Source organism: Notechis scutatus, chromosome 6, assembly GCF_049901735.1.
Source record: "Notechis scutatus isolate UNSWTSFEM ecotype Mainland chromosome 6, rNotScu1.2, whole genome shotgun sequence".
Taxonomy (NCBI): Eukaryota; Metazoa; Chordata; class Lepidosauria; order Squamata; family Elapidae; genus Notechis; species Notechis scutatus.
The window spans coordinates 65,231,195-65,249,843 of record NC_142014.1 but is presented as its reverse complement, the minus strand read 5'-3'; the positions used below and the strand labels follow the sequence as shown (position 1 = coordinate 65,249,843).

The following is an 18,649-nucleotide window of genomic DNA, read 5'->3' as shown; positions in this document are numbered from 1 at the left end:
TATCATGTACAGCTTTGTTCGGTATTTTCCCACATCATTATATATAAAAGCACAACTATAATGATGTGGGAAAATACCCAACAAAGCTGAATAATTTATATATATACATTATATATATATTACAGAAGCCTGATGATGGCAGATGAGATTCTGCCAAACGTTGCTACAACTTTAAAAGCACAACTACAATGACATGGGAAAATACCCGAACAAAGCTGAATACCATACATGTAAGTACCCGTGAAAACTTAAGAATATATATATATATATATATATATATATATATATATATATATATATATATATATGTATATGTATATGTATATGTATATGTATATGTATATGTATATGTATATGTATATGTATATGTATATGTATATGTATATGTATATATATATATGTGTATATATATATATATATATATATATATATATATATATATATATATATATATATATATATATATATATATATATATGGATCTTTGGTTATTCGGTTCTCTCCGCGTAAGATTCAAAGTATCTAGGCAACGTTGGCGAGGTCCCACTCGCCATCTTCAGGCTGGTGCTTTCGGCTTAGTGCCAGTGCAAGCAGTGTGTGACCGGAGCTGCCATCTCTATATATACAAGTGGTGGGGATGGTGTGCTGGGCTGGTTGGCTGTGCTGCAGCCTCTTGATTGGTTGATGGAGTTGATGTTGGTATAATGGGCTGTGTAATGGCCTTTTGTTGTAGAGATATCCTGGATCTTGTGCTGTCATCTCCTGGGTCGTTAGCCTCTTGTGTTTTAACGGCTTGGGTAATGGGTTGTGTGATGGGCTTGTGAGTTCTTTTGTTGTGGTATCCTGGGTCTTTGAGGTGTTGGACCAGGGAAGAGGTTGGGTCTTCTTTTTTGATTGAGTTTTTTGATTGAGAAAAGAAGAACCAACCTCTTCCCTGGTCCAACACCTCAAAGCCACAGGACATGAGATTGACCTTAAAAATACCAGAACTATCGCCAAAACTGAACACCACAGCAGCAGAATAATCAGAGAAGCCATAGAGATAGAAAAACGCCCACACAGCATGAATAAAAGAGATGACACTTCCCGCTTACCAGCCATTTGGAAACCCGCCTCATGAACAGACGAGTACCCAACATGATAAATGACACCAGACTCACACCCATGAGGGCCACACAAGATGCCACCACCACACTTCCACGTAAAATCAGACTCACACCCACACAGATGAGACACGACCACAGACCAGAAGCCGCACTGCAGCTGCATCACTACCCACTTCAAACTCCTCTGAACCATACATGAAGCGAACTGACCCCACCATGAAGATGTGGCACCCACCACGAACTCGAAGCCAAACGAACACAGACCCAGACCCCAAACTCAAAGCCATATTAAAAACCCAAAATGCTACATCACAGCCACCCGCTCAGGACATCACATCAGAAAACTCAAGAAACTACACCTCAAGAACTCAAGAAGTCACAACACAGCAAATGACCCAGGATATCACAGCACAAGACCAAGGATACCACAGCAATAAATCTCACAAGGTCATCACACAACCCATTACCCAAGCTGTTACTACACAGGAGGCTAATCGAAAGAGATCAAAACACAAACGACCCAGGAGATTACAACGCAAGACCCAGGATACCACAACAAAAGAACTCACAAGCCCATCACACAACCCATTACCCAAGCCGTTAAAACACAAGAGGCTAACGACCCAGGAGATGACAGCACAAGATCCAGGATATCTCTACAACAAAAGGCCATTACACAGCCCATTATACCAACATCAACTCCATCAACCAATCAAGAGGCTGCAGCACAGCCAACCAGCCCAGCACACCATCCCCCACCACTTGTATATATAGAGAGATGGCAGCTCCGGTCACACACTGCTTGCACTGGCACTAAGCCGAAAGCACCAGCCTGAAGATGGCGAGTGGGACCTCGCCAAAACGTTGCCTAGATACTTTGAATCTTACGCGGGAGAGAACCCGAATAACCAAAGATCCACATACAAATACCCGAGAACCTCAGAAAACATATATATATATATATATATATATATATATATATATATATATATATATATATATATATATATATATATATATATATATATATATATATTTTCTGAGGTTCTCGGGTATTTGTATGTGATCTTGTTATCGTTTTCTCCAGCTAAGATGAGTATCTAGGCAACGTTCGATGAGTCTCATTCATCATCTCAGGCTTCTGTCTTCAGCTCTGTGCTTCTCAGAGTGAAGCACAGAGCTGAAGACAGAAGCCTGAAGATGATGAATGAGACTTCATCAAACGCTGCCTAGATACTTCCAATCTTACGCGGAGAAACCCGAATAACCAAAGATAAGATTGTAATTATCTGTTGAAAGAAGGTCAGAAATCATTTATCTTAACTTTAGTTTTCTTTTCAGTTCTTGCATTTTTTCTATAAATTTTAATAGTTATACGTAAATTCTTTGCTGAACATCAATACCTTTGTTGGTTAGTAAATATAACTATATATTTTATATATATATATATATATATATATATATATATATATATATATATATATATATATATATATATATATATAAAATATATAGTTATATTTACTAACCAACAAAGGTAGTTGATGGTTCAGCAAGTAGAGATTTACGTATAACTATTAAAATTTATAGAAAAAAATGTGCAAGAACAGAAAAAAGAAAACTAAAGTTAAGATAAATGATTTCTGACCTTCTTTTCAACAGATAATTACAATCTTATTGTCCCTTCTCCCTCTTAAATATTTTGCAAATTTGCTCACCCCCTCATTTTACCTCATGACTCTGAATCTTCAAGTCCATTAATCATCCTTTTTTTTTTGTCTTTCAGCAAAAAGTCCCCACAAGGTTTCCAGTCTTTCAAAAAGAAAATTATTTTTGGTCTCTGACCAGAGAACTGTTTCATTCCTATACTCTGCTAACACACAACTCATATACACACATATATACAGGCAGTCCTTCAGTTACAACCATAATTGATCCTGGCATTCATGAATGTAAGTTGTGATGGTTATAAAGCAGGTCACCACATAACCAGACCCCAATTTTGTGGCATTTTTCACAGCAGTTGTTAAGTGAATGCCGTGGTCATTAAGTAAATCCATTGTTCGCTATGGGCCAATTTTTGTCAGGGAATAAACACTGGTTTCCAGCGAAACCATCATAAATTGCTGTTGCATGACTCCAGGGCGTTGCAAAGGACCATAAATGCGCAGTGATTGCTGAGTATCCAAAATATGGACATGGGACTGCAAGGGGGAAGCTGATGTCAAAACTTTGAAACCAGGCTGTAAATAACTTTGAAGGGTCCATCATTACTTTGAACTAAGGATTCTACAATGTACACAAATAATACACAACAATATATATAACAATATAAATATAATATAAATATATAATAATATAATAATAATATAATATAATATAATAATAATAATATAATATAATATAATATAATATAATATAATATAATTAAATATAATATAATTAAATATAATATAATATAATTAAATATAATATAATATAATTAAATATAATATAATAATAATATAATATACTAATAATATAATATAATATAATATAACATAATATAACATAATATAATATAATATAACATAATATAATATAATATAATATAACATAATATAATATAATATAATTACAATATAATATAATTAAATATAATATAATATAATTAAATATAACAATCCTGTTCCTGCAGGAAGCAAACATCCTCTGAGAACTTTATGAGGCATGTATTAAAGTAATTAATACTAAAAACATTTCACCCATGACACTGGAGGCAGTAGGGAAAAAATATTTATGAGTAATAGGTTTTAACTGTGTTATCTTCCATGAATTGATCTAAGTCCTCTTTAAAACCAACCAAGTAAATACTCATGCTGCATCTAACAAAAAATAATAATAATAATTCCACGCCTACTCATGTAGTAAGTGAATAAGGGCTTCCTTTAACCTGTCCTACTTCATCATTCAGCTTCACTGAATGAGTCTATTCTTTTAGGGCAAGAAGAGAGCTTTTCTGAATTAAAACTGCTTAGCTCTGGGGTGGAAAAGTTGAGCATGTAGTGAATAGAGCTCACTTCTTTTGTATTCATACATCATTAATTTAGGCATATTTCCTAGCTTGGAGATTGCCAAACTAGAACAGTTGTCTACGAAGAGATAGAAGAGATAGATAGATTCTCGTCTTTGAAATATGCATTATTCTGCTATGTTTTTGTAGCCTCTGTAGATCTCTCTTGGGGGTACAATGGCTCAGCAGTTAAAGACTTTGAGCTTGTCAGCTGACAGCCCAGGTTCAAGACCCAAGCACCACAGGATGGGGTGAGCTCCTGTTATTTGCTCCAGCTTCTGCTAAAGTAGCAGTTCAAAAGCTTGCAAATGCGAGTAGATAAATATGTATCACTTTGGTGGGAGGGTAATATTCCGTGCTACTTCAGCATATAGTCATGCTGGCTACATGACCACAGAAGCATCTCAGACAACACTGACTCCCTCAGCTAAGAAATGGAGATGAGTATCGCCCCCTAGAGTTGGACATGACTGGATAGGAGAAATCTTTATTTTTACCTTTAGATATCTTTCAACCTGTTCACATCACACCCAGTGAAACACACACTCCCCAAGACTATTGATGGGATGGAACATGGCCAGAGCAATAACTCATGCAGAAATTTCTGGACAGCCTCCTTTTTGGTTCTGGATGGATATAATGTTTGTGTTATTTCATTTACTTCAGATGGGAACCTAAATACAAATAGGTCACTGAATAAATACAACAGGCCATTCAAATCTGAATTCCATTCCCCATTGAGAAGAAAATATGCATCTCCTATTTTGGGCCAGTTTTATTTTATTTTATTTTGCACCTATTCCTTTTCTCCAAAGTCTGGCAAAACCTTCTACTTACTTGACTCTGTTTCTTGGATTTTGTAGACAAGAGCAAAACTTTTCATATTTGTATCTGGGCCAGAAGTGAAGTTCAGCATCAGCATGGAGGTTCGTGACTTTATTGGATAATGAGGAGTTTCATTACAGAAGTTACCTTTCGGACATACATAAAAAAGAAATTTGACTATTCTGCCTCTTTGGTTTCATTAATTTTCACTTTTTAGTTATTCCTTCTCAAAGACCGGCTTTTCATGATCTCTAGACAATCCTCTGAGAAAGCAAGGAAACCTTCAAAAGCCACAAGCAATACTTATTTATTTTTCATATTTATACATCATTACAACCAATTCAGATCTAATTTAACATTTGCAAAAACTAAAAAATATAAACATCCAATTCTCAATGAAAATTATAAAAATAGTAGAACAGTTGAACAGATTAAAATAGATTGCATAAAAAAGAAGAAAGAAAATGTTTTCAACAAAGAGCATCATTCATTAATCATTGCTATATTTGTCCGCAGGTGCCTTGTGGAAAAGAATTAGCGGTAAATTTACCAATATTGATTCAACTAGAATGGGCTTAACACATTAAACTACCAGTCCCCAGAGGTGGTATTCAGCAGGTTCTGACCAGTTCTGGAGAACCGGTAGCGGAAATTTTGAATAGTTCGGAGAACCAGCAAATACCACCTCTGACTGGAGATTTTACAGTATCCTTCCCCTGCCACGTCCACCAAGCCACGCCCACAGAACCGGTAGTAAAAAAAATTGAATTCCACCACTGAACAGAGGGTGAGTGGAACCCATCCTTACTGCAATCTGTAATGTTAAATCTCTCACCAAGCATCTCTCTTGTAGGTCCAAATCCTTCATACAGTATAAGTCCGCCATGACATTTGGGAAAGGAATTCTCAAACACAAAGTCCAGGAAATCCAGTCGAATGATGACATTTAATGGGGCAACAATCCTCCAGTGGCAACTGGAGCAATAAATCAATAATAAGAAAGTTTTAGACCTAAGCACTGGACCATTTTTCTCTCTTTTTTTTTCTCTTTGTGTATTAAAGCTGCCATTCTCAACACTTCTTTGCATCGAGAGTTGGTTGAAGAGGGTGCTGAAAAGTGGTATCCCTTCACATCATCCTAATAAAAGAACCTCCCACTCAAAGCCCTAAAAATGGCTGGTTTCCATACCCAGAATTTCTAGCATTTGCTTTCTAACTGGATGATTCTGGAATTAAAGTACAAAATCTGGACATCCCAAATTGGAGAGGGTATAAGCCATAGCTTTTCATTATTAATTGACTGAGGAACTGTCGGTTAATCTTGACGTGTGAATTAACCATCATACCATGAAGACATATAAACCTTTCCAGGTTGCTTTACTAAACCTGACAAGGTCTAGAGAGTATAAATGATTCCAGGGATTGTAGGTGCTCCATCGCTGGAGGGTTTTAAAAAGAGATTGGACAGCCATTTGTCTGGAATAATATAGGGTCTCCTGCTTGAGGAGAGGGTTGGACTAGATGACCTCCAAGGTCCCATCCAACTCTGTTGTTCTGAATCCACCCCCAACATTGCAAAAATAAAGATTAAATTAAATAATCATGAACTATAAAGCAGAAGGGGAAAAGAGAGTTGGAAGAAAATATTTCTAAATCCATTAAAGAGCTGTACAAAATTAAGCCTAATTAGTCATAATAGTGTAATCACCACGAGTCATTTATCTGAGTGGAAAAGTGATGGTGAAAATGAGCGCAAAGTGGTCTGGATGAGGGGAACTAAAGACCAACTTATTTGGGGAGTATTGATTTGGACAATCCTGTCACATGCAAACTGGATCCCCCAACCAAAACTTTATTTCTACAGGTCAGAAAAAGAAAGACATAACCCTACCTGGTGGCATTGGGATAGTCATTAGGAAAACCCGGAGTCTGGATCATTCCTTCCCGGGCTGTAAGGACCACATCTCTGCAAGAGGATAATTGCTGGCTCAAGTCATTGGATTCTTTGAGGGTAACTCCTATCTTAGATCCTACAAGAGGAAGAAAGGAAGCAGCAAATGCTGTAGGTGGCTGTTTTGTCAAGGGCTCTTCAGCACCTAGGACAGGGGTCCCCAAACTTGGCAATTTAAAGACACAAGTCTTAAAGTTACCAAGTTTGGAGACCTCTGACCTACGATATCCCGCCCCCCCAATTTGTGTTGTAAATCAGGGGTCTCCAACCACCGGACCAGTACCGGTCCGCGGAATAACTCCTACCGGGCAGCTGGCTTGCTGGCGCCGCCATCTTTTTTCATGAAAAGTGCTTCCGTGAGCTTTTCCGGGTAGAAAGCTCACCGGAAGCACGTTTTCATCAAAAGATGGCGGCGCTGCGCTCGGTGAGCTTTTCCGGGCCATTTCTACCCAGAAAAGCTCACTGGAGGCGCTGATGCCGCTATCTTTTTGATGAAAACGTGCTTCGGTGAGGTCACCGGAAGCACTTTTTCATCAAAAAAGATGGCAGCGCCCAGCTGATGCCGGTACCAGGCCACGGCGCCCAGCTGATGCCGGTACCGGGCTGCGGCGCCAAAAGGTTGGGGATCACTGTTGTAAATGACTCCAAGTGAACTGTTAAATTGAAATCATTTCATAATTTAAATGGTACCCAAAGCATATTCATAGGGTGATTATTTTAAGTACACATGCAAAAGATATGCCTAAGCAAAGATAATAGATGATTTAGGACAAGGTTTGTCATTCCTCCTGGGGAAACATGAAGCATCCACCAACACTGTACATCTTCAATGTACTCTGCAGAGCAACAAGGGGAAGGGATAAATCCCCTGGGCTTATCCAGAATGAATTCTGGTGGGCACCCTGCAAGGAATAAATTCACACAAATGGTCATAAAGCATGGAGGCCACAGGAAAAATTCTGATTGGAAAAAATAGCAACAGGAGTGATTCTGAGCCCGCTCAATAATACTCAATTTTCTGTCATGTCGTTTAAAAAATCTATGGCAGAAAAATGATGCATCTATCTTCATATTTAGGCTGCTTTTATATCAATATGGCTCTCGTAGTTTCCCCTAAAGAACCTGCCCTCACTGTAGTTCAGTCTCAACAATTCCCAATGAGAAATTCCTAGGACATCCGTTCTGCCCGGATTCAGTAGAATCACGTTTTCTTGGATTCTATTCTACAACTAATGTAGCTGTCACAAACAACTCTAGGTGATGTCAAGCCCAAATTATACAAAGAGAACAAATTGAAAAAGATGATCAATAGTAACAGCTTATCTGTCCCATGTAGAGCACCAGAATATTAATCAATTAAATCAATTAAACCAAGAAATTCCACGATCGGATTCACATCCTTCTGGTCACAAGTCCCTTCCCAGATTTTGAAGGACTTCCTAAACCCTGATGGAGTCAGAGCCATCTGGGTATAGAAGGAGTATCTTCCATGGTTCCTATAGGTGACATTTCCAGGGCAAAGGAATGGAATCCATTCTACCAGATATTATCAGGTAGAGAGGCATTGTTGTGAGTCTTGAGCCATGAAGGAATTTAAAAGTTGACAAACTGTCAACTCATAAAACTATTCCTGTGCCTGTTTTCAAATTGCCATAAACAAGGGTGGGGGTGGAATCTGAAGGAGCAGTACAGCAGTAAAACCAGAAGTACATTCCACCATTATCTTAAAAAAGATTATAGTTAGGCTACCGGATCTTCTGGCCTCGAAAATCTTTCATTGGAGAATATGATTGATGACATCTAGCCCGTGAATGTGCTTCATTGAGAATCTGATTTATGATACACCCAGGGGGGAGGGGGAAACATGGTCACAAGTGACTGTGAATTACATATGCCAGAGTTGGCTTCATTTAGGTTAATGCCAGCATGTTGCTCCTAATAAATATTTTAAGTTTTTTTTTAAGCCTGGCTTGAGGCTCATGATTTAATTAGGGCTATCGCCAGAACCCTGATACAAACATCATTCTGAATTTCATCCAGAAAACAATTGTCCATCAAAGCAGCTCTCCAAGTAGTGATGTTATATGTGGCAATCAGGAAATATCTATAACTACTTAGCCTTTGCCTTTGTGTCACTTTCCAAACACATTAATTTGGTAATTAACAGAATAGTTAACATAGCTTTCTAAGGTATTAGAATAGCAACACTATTAAAATGCACTACAAAAGGGCAAAGTATGGTATCAGGCGTGTTGATGTTATATACCTTGTCCATCAACAGCTTGTAGAAGGTTCATAGGTGACTCCAATGACTGTACTAAGGTTTCAAGACCAGTGTTACTGATTGGCATCTCTGCTGGTCCCTTCTCTATTGTGAGGAGGGAGGAGGGAGGGAGAGGGAGAGGGAGAGAGAGAGAGAGCAATAAGAGCTGTTAAAAAAATTGAAATCATAGATCTGGAATGGAGCTTAGGGGGTCTTCTAGTCCAACCCCCAGCCCAAGGAAGGAGACTTTATTGCATCCTGTACAAGTGGCTGCACAATCTTTTCTTGGAGCTCCCACAACTTCTATAAAATAAAATTAGCTGTGCTAATCCCAATGAGATGTAAGCATACTGAACAAAGTTAAATAATGTTTTAAAAGGGGGGGGTCTGACTTGGCTTGTTTTCCTGACTATCTCCTTTTTGATTACATATCTTTTATAATAATACAACTTTCAGGAGTGCTTGTATTGATTACTGATCTACACCAATGGTTCTACCGGGCCTTAGCTGAAAGGGGTAAAAGATGCCTAAATAGGGAAATCAAACAATCAAAGCTCCTTTCCTCAGATTATACCGAAGCCTACATCTTTCACATGTTTGTGCTAATCTTACAAGTACAGTAAACTTGTGCTAACTTGAGTGCTAGCAAAAAACAAATCTGACATTCTAAGGAATTGGAAAAATACATTCAAATGTTGCTTGCTTTGCTCAAATCTAGAAGTTCCCAAACTTTTTGTCATCAGACCTTCCTTTGGTTTAATCTATATGTGCCCACCTCCCCTAATAATCCAAAGACCAAAATGAAGATAAAGGAACAATGAAAACAATATAATGAAACTTTATTTTTAATAAAGAGATAAAAAATAAAAATCTTCAAACCTCTTCTGGAGCCTGCCTGCACCTCTCCAAGGAGAGTACCCCTCACACTTTGGGAAACCTGCTCTAATCCAAGCAGATGATGCCACTCAAAGACAGTGATGGGATTCAAAAAAAAAATTACTACTGGTTCTGTGGGCGTGGCTTGGTGGGTGTGGCAGAGGAAGGTTACTGCAAAATCCCATTTCCTCCCCACCCCACTAACCTGCTTTTCAGCTCCGTTCTCCTGTGCAGGGCAACCAAAGAAGACCCAGCCGATCAGCTGGGACTCGGGAGGCAGAGAATAGATGGGGGCGGGGCCAGTCAGAGGTGGGATTGGCTGGTTCTCTGAACTACTCAAAATTTCCACTACCGGTTGTCCAGAACCAGTCAGAACCTGCTGAATACCACCTCTGCTCAAAGATCAGAAGGCATTATTGCTTAGCATTTAGAACCAAACAGAGACCATGGGCACCTTTAATTACATATACAATTATGCTTACCTTTAATTATGGATACAATCCAGTCAAAAAAAGCACTCACTCTTGAATAAACACCAGGTCTCTTAGGTTGAGCACAGCCCACACCCCAGCTAGCAATTCCATGGAGTATAAATGGCTTGTTTTCATTTTGGCAAAGCAGCAGACCTGAATCCCCCTGAAAAACATGCACACAAACACACACAGTTTGCTAAACGTAAAGAAAGAACACATTGATGCTGCTTTATATTTATATTTTTAATGCACATGTCTAAACCTATAATATTTCCATGGCATTTCATAAGCCGAGCTGCAGCAAGGGCAGTCAAGAGAATGGCTGTGAGATCTGTGTAACAGAGTTATGGCTTTCAACAGCAGAAGAGTCCTTGATGGTCTTTGAGCTTGGTGGTTTTCTTGCAGAAGTTTCATTACCAAACTGGATAACATCATCAGTGCTAGAACAGAGTGGGATTTGCTCTTATTTTTATACACTAGTGGCTTGCCCTGTCAGTGTTGTGCTTGGTTGTTCCTTGATCTACATACCACTCAAAAGAGACAATCAAAAAGCCCAAAGGAAACAAAAAACCCTCTCAAAAATCCTTCTCACAAACTATCAACATCCATAAAAGCAAATATTAATATCAAGATTAACAACAGAACAAGTGAAAAATACCTCAATCAAGGATCTACCAACACAAATAAACCAGCTAATAGTAAACAACAGCCTAACAGTCAAGAGACCACCAAGAACAATCCCATCAACACTGATAGGATAAGCCACTAGTATATAAAAACAAGAGCAAACCCCAGTCCCCACCAAGTTCAGAGACCCCACAGTTCAACCCTGGGCTACAAGTATCCTCTTCTGTTGGTACCAGTAAAGTAGCTGCCCAAAAGGAATCATGCTATATCCCATGAACAATACTGATGGCCCAATCCCCAATCTATTATTCTTCCCTTCCTGAAAAAGTGTGAAAGAGTTCCAAATTCAGCCTATAAGCTACAGATCCTCTTTGGTCTATAACCAGTGGTGGGAGTCAAATAATTTAACAACCGGTTCACCCAGGGCCAGGTTGGCCGTTGGGGGAGACATGGCCTATCTCCATCCTCCATGTGGGACAAGCCTCCCGTGACAGCCAACCTGACCGTGAACCGGTTGTTAAATTACATCCCCCCCCCCCACTATCAAAGTGGATCTTTGGTGCCGCACTACAACGGAGAAACAGAAAACGGAGCAGCTGACATGAGAGAAGGAGGAGGCACAGGGAGAAGAAGGAGGGAAAGAAGGCTTCCCTCACACCAGCTGCTCCGTTGCCCATTTCTCCATTGCAACACAACACTTTGATGAGGGGGGTAACAACCTGTTCACCTGAACTGGTGTGAACCTGATGAATCCCACCCCTGTCTATAACTGTAACTTATTTAATAAAATAAGATGCAAATGATCCACTTTTGGTAGGTTGAGCATACTTTTCTTATTCTAGTTTACCCTTCTGTGCTTCAGTCTATGTTTTTCTTGTCTGCTCTCTTGATACCTGGCAGGAATCGTGGCTTTCCAAAGATGCAAAACCAGCACAGAGCATCTGAGGAGTGATCCCTCCAGGATGATTAAAGTAGTACTTTTGCTCACAGAGATCATTGGCCACCAGTGGGACATGCATTTGCTGTAGACGGGTAGCAAGGCCTCCAACTATAAAACAGTAGAAGAATATTTCAGAATAATGCATTTTTCCCCTTTGATGGACTAGGCACTAGGGGGAAAATCTTGCTCAGAATGTATTACTAAGGTATGGACCACATCAGGGTTAGGCCTAAAAGCATATAAATAGGTCAGAAAAAGAGGCTGCAATAAAAGAGATAAGGTCTATTGATGGTTTGGTCCAAATAATGAATATTCAACCTGATAGCATCCAGATGTTTCGAACAAAATGGCCTGCTATCTCTTCCTACTAGTTATACCAGTTGGAGTTGAAAGAATTTGAATTCCAAAACATTGCCTACCCAAATTTAGATGGGCCCCTATTACCTCCTTAAGTCATGTAATCCTTGTATTAGAATATTTTTTCCCTCAACACTAGCAGTTTAAGACAAGTAGCAATTTAAGATGGGTGGACTTCAACTCCCAGAATTCCCCAAACAGTATAGCTGTCTGAGGAATTCTAGAAGTTGAATTAAATTTAAACTTACCAAGGTTGAAAAACACTGCATCAGAAACTGAAAATGGGCTATGTCATTGATGCTAAAGTATAGAACAAGTATGTTCGGATAACCCAACCATTTCCCCAAGTCCCTATGAGGGATCCATGAAATCACAAGTTTTAGCCACATATTGAAGATATTTGCAAATATTTAAAATAGAGTCACCATTCTCAGTACTAGTTTTTAATCTCTTAAAAACACATTTTTTCATGAAAAATATTTTATCTAATTATAGGTTTAACACTGCTACTATGAGTCAATAAATATTCTACAAATGAATCAATTTTAATTTTTAATATGGCAAATATTGATAAACACAACCCATATAAATAAAATGAAACAAAATGAAAGCTCTTTTGAAATCTTCTATAACTTTTAAAAGGGGGAATTGATTCTGAGAGACCAAAAAGTTTAAGAAACATTGGCATAAAACAGGGGTCTCCAAACTTGGCAACTTTAAGACTTGTGGACTTCAACTCCCAGAATCTCCCAGTCAGCATGGCTGGCCGAGGAATTCTGGGAACTTAATTCCACAAGTCTTAAAATTGCTAAGTTTGGAGATCCCTGGCATAGAACAATCTGGCACCCAGTTCCTTCTAGCTTTATACTGCTATTGTAATATAGGATCAAATTATCTTGGTGTGAAGAGACTCCCATCCTCAATTTTGGCCCCTGATGCTTAAGAGTTTTGTATTTAAGCATTCTTTTTCTCATCTGCCTGATTTATTAACAACATTCCCAAGGACAATTTCCTGGCTACCACAAAGCAGTTTGCTGTTTAAAACTTATTCATACTATATAGAAAGATGTCATGTTTCTAGTGATGAACATCAAGAGCACCTACCTACCTCAAACCATCTAGAAAATATTAGTGGCCAATTAAAAACCCAATCCCAGTCATATACCATATTTCACAGTTATTTCACAGAATTAACTGCGACTTTTGCAAAATTCATATTCTCTATTTCTATCTCAAAATACATTTATTATTTCAATTTCAGGGCCACCTGACTCTATAGTGACTCCGAGCAACTCACAATTAAAAAAAAAATATCAAAAGAATATATCAAATACGTATATCAAATAAAATGCTTTCCAGGGAACTGGGACTTGGGGAAAAACTAGTTCTAAGAATAGGTTCATTTGATTGTGAATTCCAAAGCGCTACAGAATAAACATTTCTGCATGGGTATAAAAGCTATATAAATTGATTTGAGTGCATTCAAGTTGATATAAATAAACTTGCTGACTTGATTAAAAGATTTGATTTGGCTCAGCGATTCAACTGATGCATTTTCAAATTGAATTCCCAAATCAAATATTCGTACCTCTAATATATATTTACCTAGGATGTGTGTGGTGTCTCACGCTATTTGTACATTGATCTCAAAATGCAGAATCTCTCTTTTTATTAAATGTCATGGCGTGTGCCTCTAAATCAGTGCTTCTTAAAGTGGTTTGACCTTATATTCCTTTTATTGGCCTTGAATTATGTCATTATTCCCATTAAAAACAAACAAACTCTTGTTTTACATAAGTGTCTTGGTGTCAAGAGTCCTCAACTGACAAAACAAGCAATTACAAATGGCTCCATCACCCCTCAGGATATCTCCAAATTGCTTCCTTAGGCCCTAACCCGCAGTTTAAGAATCACTGCTCTAAATGGAGAAGAGCCATAAAAGGAGATTGCCAAATTTTACATCAGGATTTGGTGGTAAATCACAGGTATCTAAATTGCTTTAATCTGAATTGCTCTAGTTAGATTCTGCAGCAAACGTCCAGACAGAATGTGGCTAGATTACTATCGAAACGAGCCATAAACAAATATAAGAATATAGAATAACAGAGTTGGGAGGGATCTTGGCGATCTTCCAGTCTAACCCCCTGCTCAAGCAGGAGACCCTACACCAGGGGTGTCAAACTCAAGGCCCGCAAGCCGGATGTGGCCCACAGGGTGCTTAGATCCAGCCTGCAGGGGCGGCTTGGAAACAGCAAAGGACCATCAAAACTAAACTAAAAACCTTTCTCCTTTTGCATTTGAGCATGCAAGAAGAGGCAGGAAAGGAGAAAAGGAAAGAGGAAAGGCAAAGAAAAAGAAGAAAGATGGAAAGAGAGCAAGGAAGGAAAAATATGGAAAGAGGAGAAGGATGAAGAAAGGAGAGAGAAGGAAGGAAGGAAGGAAGGAAGGAAGGAAGGAAGGAAGGAAGGAAGGAAGGAAGGAAGGAAGGAAGGAAGATTATAATGAGAGTGAGGGACAATCTCAGGAACCCTAACCCCGACATGAGTTCCGTGTCACACCCACCATGACCACGGCCACCATAGTCATGCCCACCACACACACCCGGCCCTCCAAGGTCAAACACAACCCTGATGCATCCCTCAATGAAATGGAGTTTGACACCCCTGCCCTACACCATTCTGGACAAATGGCCGTCCAATCTCTTCTTTAAAATTGCATATCCATTGCTCTCACAGTCAGGAAAGTTCTCCATAGTTCTAGATTGGTCCTCTCCTATTTTTGCTAAGCTTTAGCTAAAGTGGAGACAGAGCCTCGACAGTGTCAGTGGCGCTCGAGGAAGAAAATGGACTTAACCTTCTTGGAAACTTGCCCAGCCAGTTACAGTACAAAGCACAAAGGACGGCAACAGGTCCATGGAACTTGGCAAGCATACAGGCCTCACTGCTGCACTATAAATCAGAGGCATTTGCAGCTGGATGAGGGCAATATCAGAATCATAACTTGCAACATCAAAGGCCGGATGCACTGTAATGCTCTCGACTCTTCTCACCTGCATCAAGAGAATGGAATCAATAGAATCAGTATCCAGCCTTTTTCACTCAGTAGTAGCTGTTTGGGGGTAAGAGGAGCAGGGGAAATACCAGTTTAGTTATAAATTACATTCTTAGCCAGCATCTCTTTGTAAAATAATCAGCAACTTCCTCTACGGGGCTCTCCCTAATCAATAAATACTCCTGCAAGCAAGAATTGTTTCTATCCTTTTTTTAAGCTGTAGCAAATATGTATTAAGATAAGAACTGCCAGTACCACTACCGTAGTGCTGCATTCGGCTGATAAGCTATGAACCTCCTTATTTTAACCCACACTAGATATAAATTGGCCACCTTTCATTCTTGCTGCAACCTAATTCCTTCCTTCCTGCCAGCATCCCCATCTGAACAAATATACCATACAATATGCCCTTTTCCTTTCAATAACACTTCCATTCTGCCATTTTGGACAAAACTCTTAGGTGTATATGTTTTTTTTAAATTTACTGCTAGGGCTGTTGACACAAAACACTGAGCCAGAAAGTTTTTATTTGTTGCCCAAGCTAGAATCAGTTTCAACCAAGGTTATCCACCCCCCAAAAAAAATTTTTTTTTAGTTTAGATGTAAAAATCATGGTTTATTTTTCCAGGACAAATGAAAAAAAAATGTGGTTACACCAAATCAGCATTTTTTTTAAACAAAATAAGTTTCAATTTGTTCTTTGCTATCGAACCTCCATGAATTAACAAAACATATGCAGACTTGTTTCTCTGGAGATTTTAGGGCTGGAATGACTTACCTGCAGTCTTAACCCAACTTCATGTAGCCTTCTTCAGTATAATGATAAATGATCAGATCAGGATACAATCGGTTTGGGCATTCGGCAAGAACAATTTATGCCATCTGTTCTGTACAAAGAATTAACATACTTGCAAACCCGCGCTGCGATTGGCTAAAGCGCGGCAACCGGATTGGTCGGGCAAGCCGCCCGGATTGGTCCGTTAAGAATCTCCCGCTATTGGTCGAGCCAAGAGCGGGAGATTAACGATGTCATTGGCATGGCCGCCGCGGCTTAGAAATAAAAGCCGGGTTTTTCCTTCCTTTCCCCAAGCATGTACTGGAGCAAAATAAAGAGCTGAACTTTGTCACTGACTCCGAGCTTCCTTCCTGCGCCGGACACGACACTGGCGACGAAGGTGGGATCCAAGAAGGAACCACCAAGCACGTGTCCGGAGGAAGACAAAGACCAACACGATGGCGGCCTCACTCCGCCCGCACAATTCAACCCGACTGCCGAGGACTGGGAATCGTACGCTGATCGCTTCCAGATGTACCTCGAGAGTAACAACTTGAAGGATGCCAACGGAAACAAGAAAAGGGCTGTTTTCCTGACACACTGCGGGCCCGCAGTGTTCAAAATGGCGAAAGCCCTCGCCAAACCCGCCGACGTAAAGACGATGGACTGGGCCGACCTTGCGCCATTGCTAAAAACCACTACGCTCCTACCGTGCCCATCCTCATCCGACGAGACGAATTCTACCGGCGGAATCAGCGGCAGGGCGAGAGCATAAACGACTTCATAGCCGCTCTAAGGGACCTCGGGGTTTGTGCGAATTCCATGAACTAGACGACGTCCTCCGAGACCGCGTGGTCCTAGGTCTCCGGGACCAGGCGCTGAAAAGCCGCCTAATGGCAAGGGGACATCAGTCTCGATGTCGCCCTGGCAGAAGCGTCCGCCGCCGAAGCCACCAAGAAATCGGCAGCTCGACTACGGAAAGCGGAGAACGGGGACCGCACCGACAACCCCGAGGCTAACCGCCGAGAAACCGCCACACACCATGGCGACCTGGACTCCGCCTCGGACACCCCAGACGAAGGAGAAGAAGAAGACGTCCATCGGCTCCAGACACGCCGAGACCAACGAGGTCGTAAGTCGGGGACCCAGTGTGCGGGGTGCGGGGGCAACCACTACCGAGCAGACTGCCGTTTTTTCGACGCGACCTGTCGGAATTGCAACAAGAGGGGCCACATCGCCCGAGTCTGCCGGCTTCGGAAAAATTACAGCCCCGACGCCGAGAGCCGAGCAACCGGCAGCGAGACAACACCTCCCCAGGAACCGAGAGCACCAACCCGACACTCGTTGGAATAGGGACAGCCGGGCCGACGAAACGGGGAGACCAACAGAGGAGGAAACCCACCAGACACTCACAATTGGCCACGCCGAGACCAACGATACCCGTAAGGTCTACGTGGAAGTAAGCATCGAGGGCGAACTTTGCCGCATGGAGGTGGACTCCGGGTCCTACCTTTCCATGATCGCCTGGGAAGAAATCAAGCGACTAGTACCAAATCTCCACAAGGCTGAGCTAGAGAACCAAAGATTGATAGTCAAAGACTACCAAGGGAACCGCATCCCCGTCATCGGGACCGGACAGTTCAACGTAGCCTTCAAGGACCGCACCGCAAAACTTCCCATCACAATAGTGGACCGGAACCGACCAAGCCTCCTGGGACTCCAATGGTTCGCACCATTGGGCATCGGGGTCACCAGGATAAACCGCACTGAGGAAACCGACTGGGAACAGCAGCTGGCTAAGGACTTCCAGGAAGTATTCGACGGCACCTTAGGCAAGTACCGGGACCCCCTATCTCTTTCAGTTTAGACCCAAACGTCAACCCCATCCGCCTAAAGCCGAGGCGGGTGCCTTTCGCGCTTGGGGGAAAATAGGCGAGCAGCTTGACAAGCTCGTCAAACAGGGGTTCTGCAGCCAATTGATCACGCCCGGTGGGAGACCCCAATAGTCACCCCAGTTAAGCCAGACGGGTCAATAAGGATTTGTGGGGACTATAAGGCCACCCTCAACTGCGCCCTGCAACAAAGCGCATACCCCGTCCCAGTCGTGCAACATCTACTTCACTCACTGGGGGCAAAGTCTTCAAGCTCGACCTGGCACAAGCCTATCAGCAGCTGCCGGTCGATGACGAAACCGCCAAGCACAGACTATTGTTACCCACCGGGGCGTTGTTGTAACCGACTCCAGTTTGGAGTCAGCGTGGCCCCGGGATTTTTCAAAGCCTCATGGAGAGACTCCTACAAGGAATAAAAGGGGTGGTCCCTTACTTGATGACGTACTAGTATCAGCAACCAA

The 18,649-nt window shown here is 41.0% G+C and overlaps 1 protein-coding gene across 1 annotated transcript in view; it reads right to left on the bottom strand.

Moving 5' to 3' along the window:
- The window catches only part of OVCH1 (ovochymase 1), a 60,945-nt gene that overhangs the window by 11,563 nt on the left and 30,733 nt on the right, over positions 1-18,649 (bottom strand). Inside the window, exons 17-23 of the mRNA XM_087969070.1 lie at positions 15,324-15,519; positions 12,067-12,221; positions 10,556-10,709; positions 9,201-9,302; positions 6,875-7,013; positions 5,819-5,958; positions 4,996-5,130 (exon numbers count right to left, since the gene is read on the bottom strand). Coding sequence (XP_087825196.1) covers positions 4,996-5,130; positions 5,819-5,958; positions 6,875-7,013; positions 9,201-9,302; positions 10,556-10,709; positions 12,067-12,221; positions 15,324-15,519 — 1,021 coding nt within the window. The remainder of the gene's footprint in view (positions 1-4,995; positions 5,131-5,818; positions 5,959-6,874; positions 7,014-9,200; positions 9,303-10,555; positions 10,710-12,066; positions 12,222-15,323; positions 15,520-18,649) is intronic.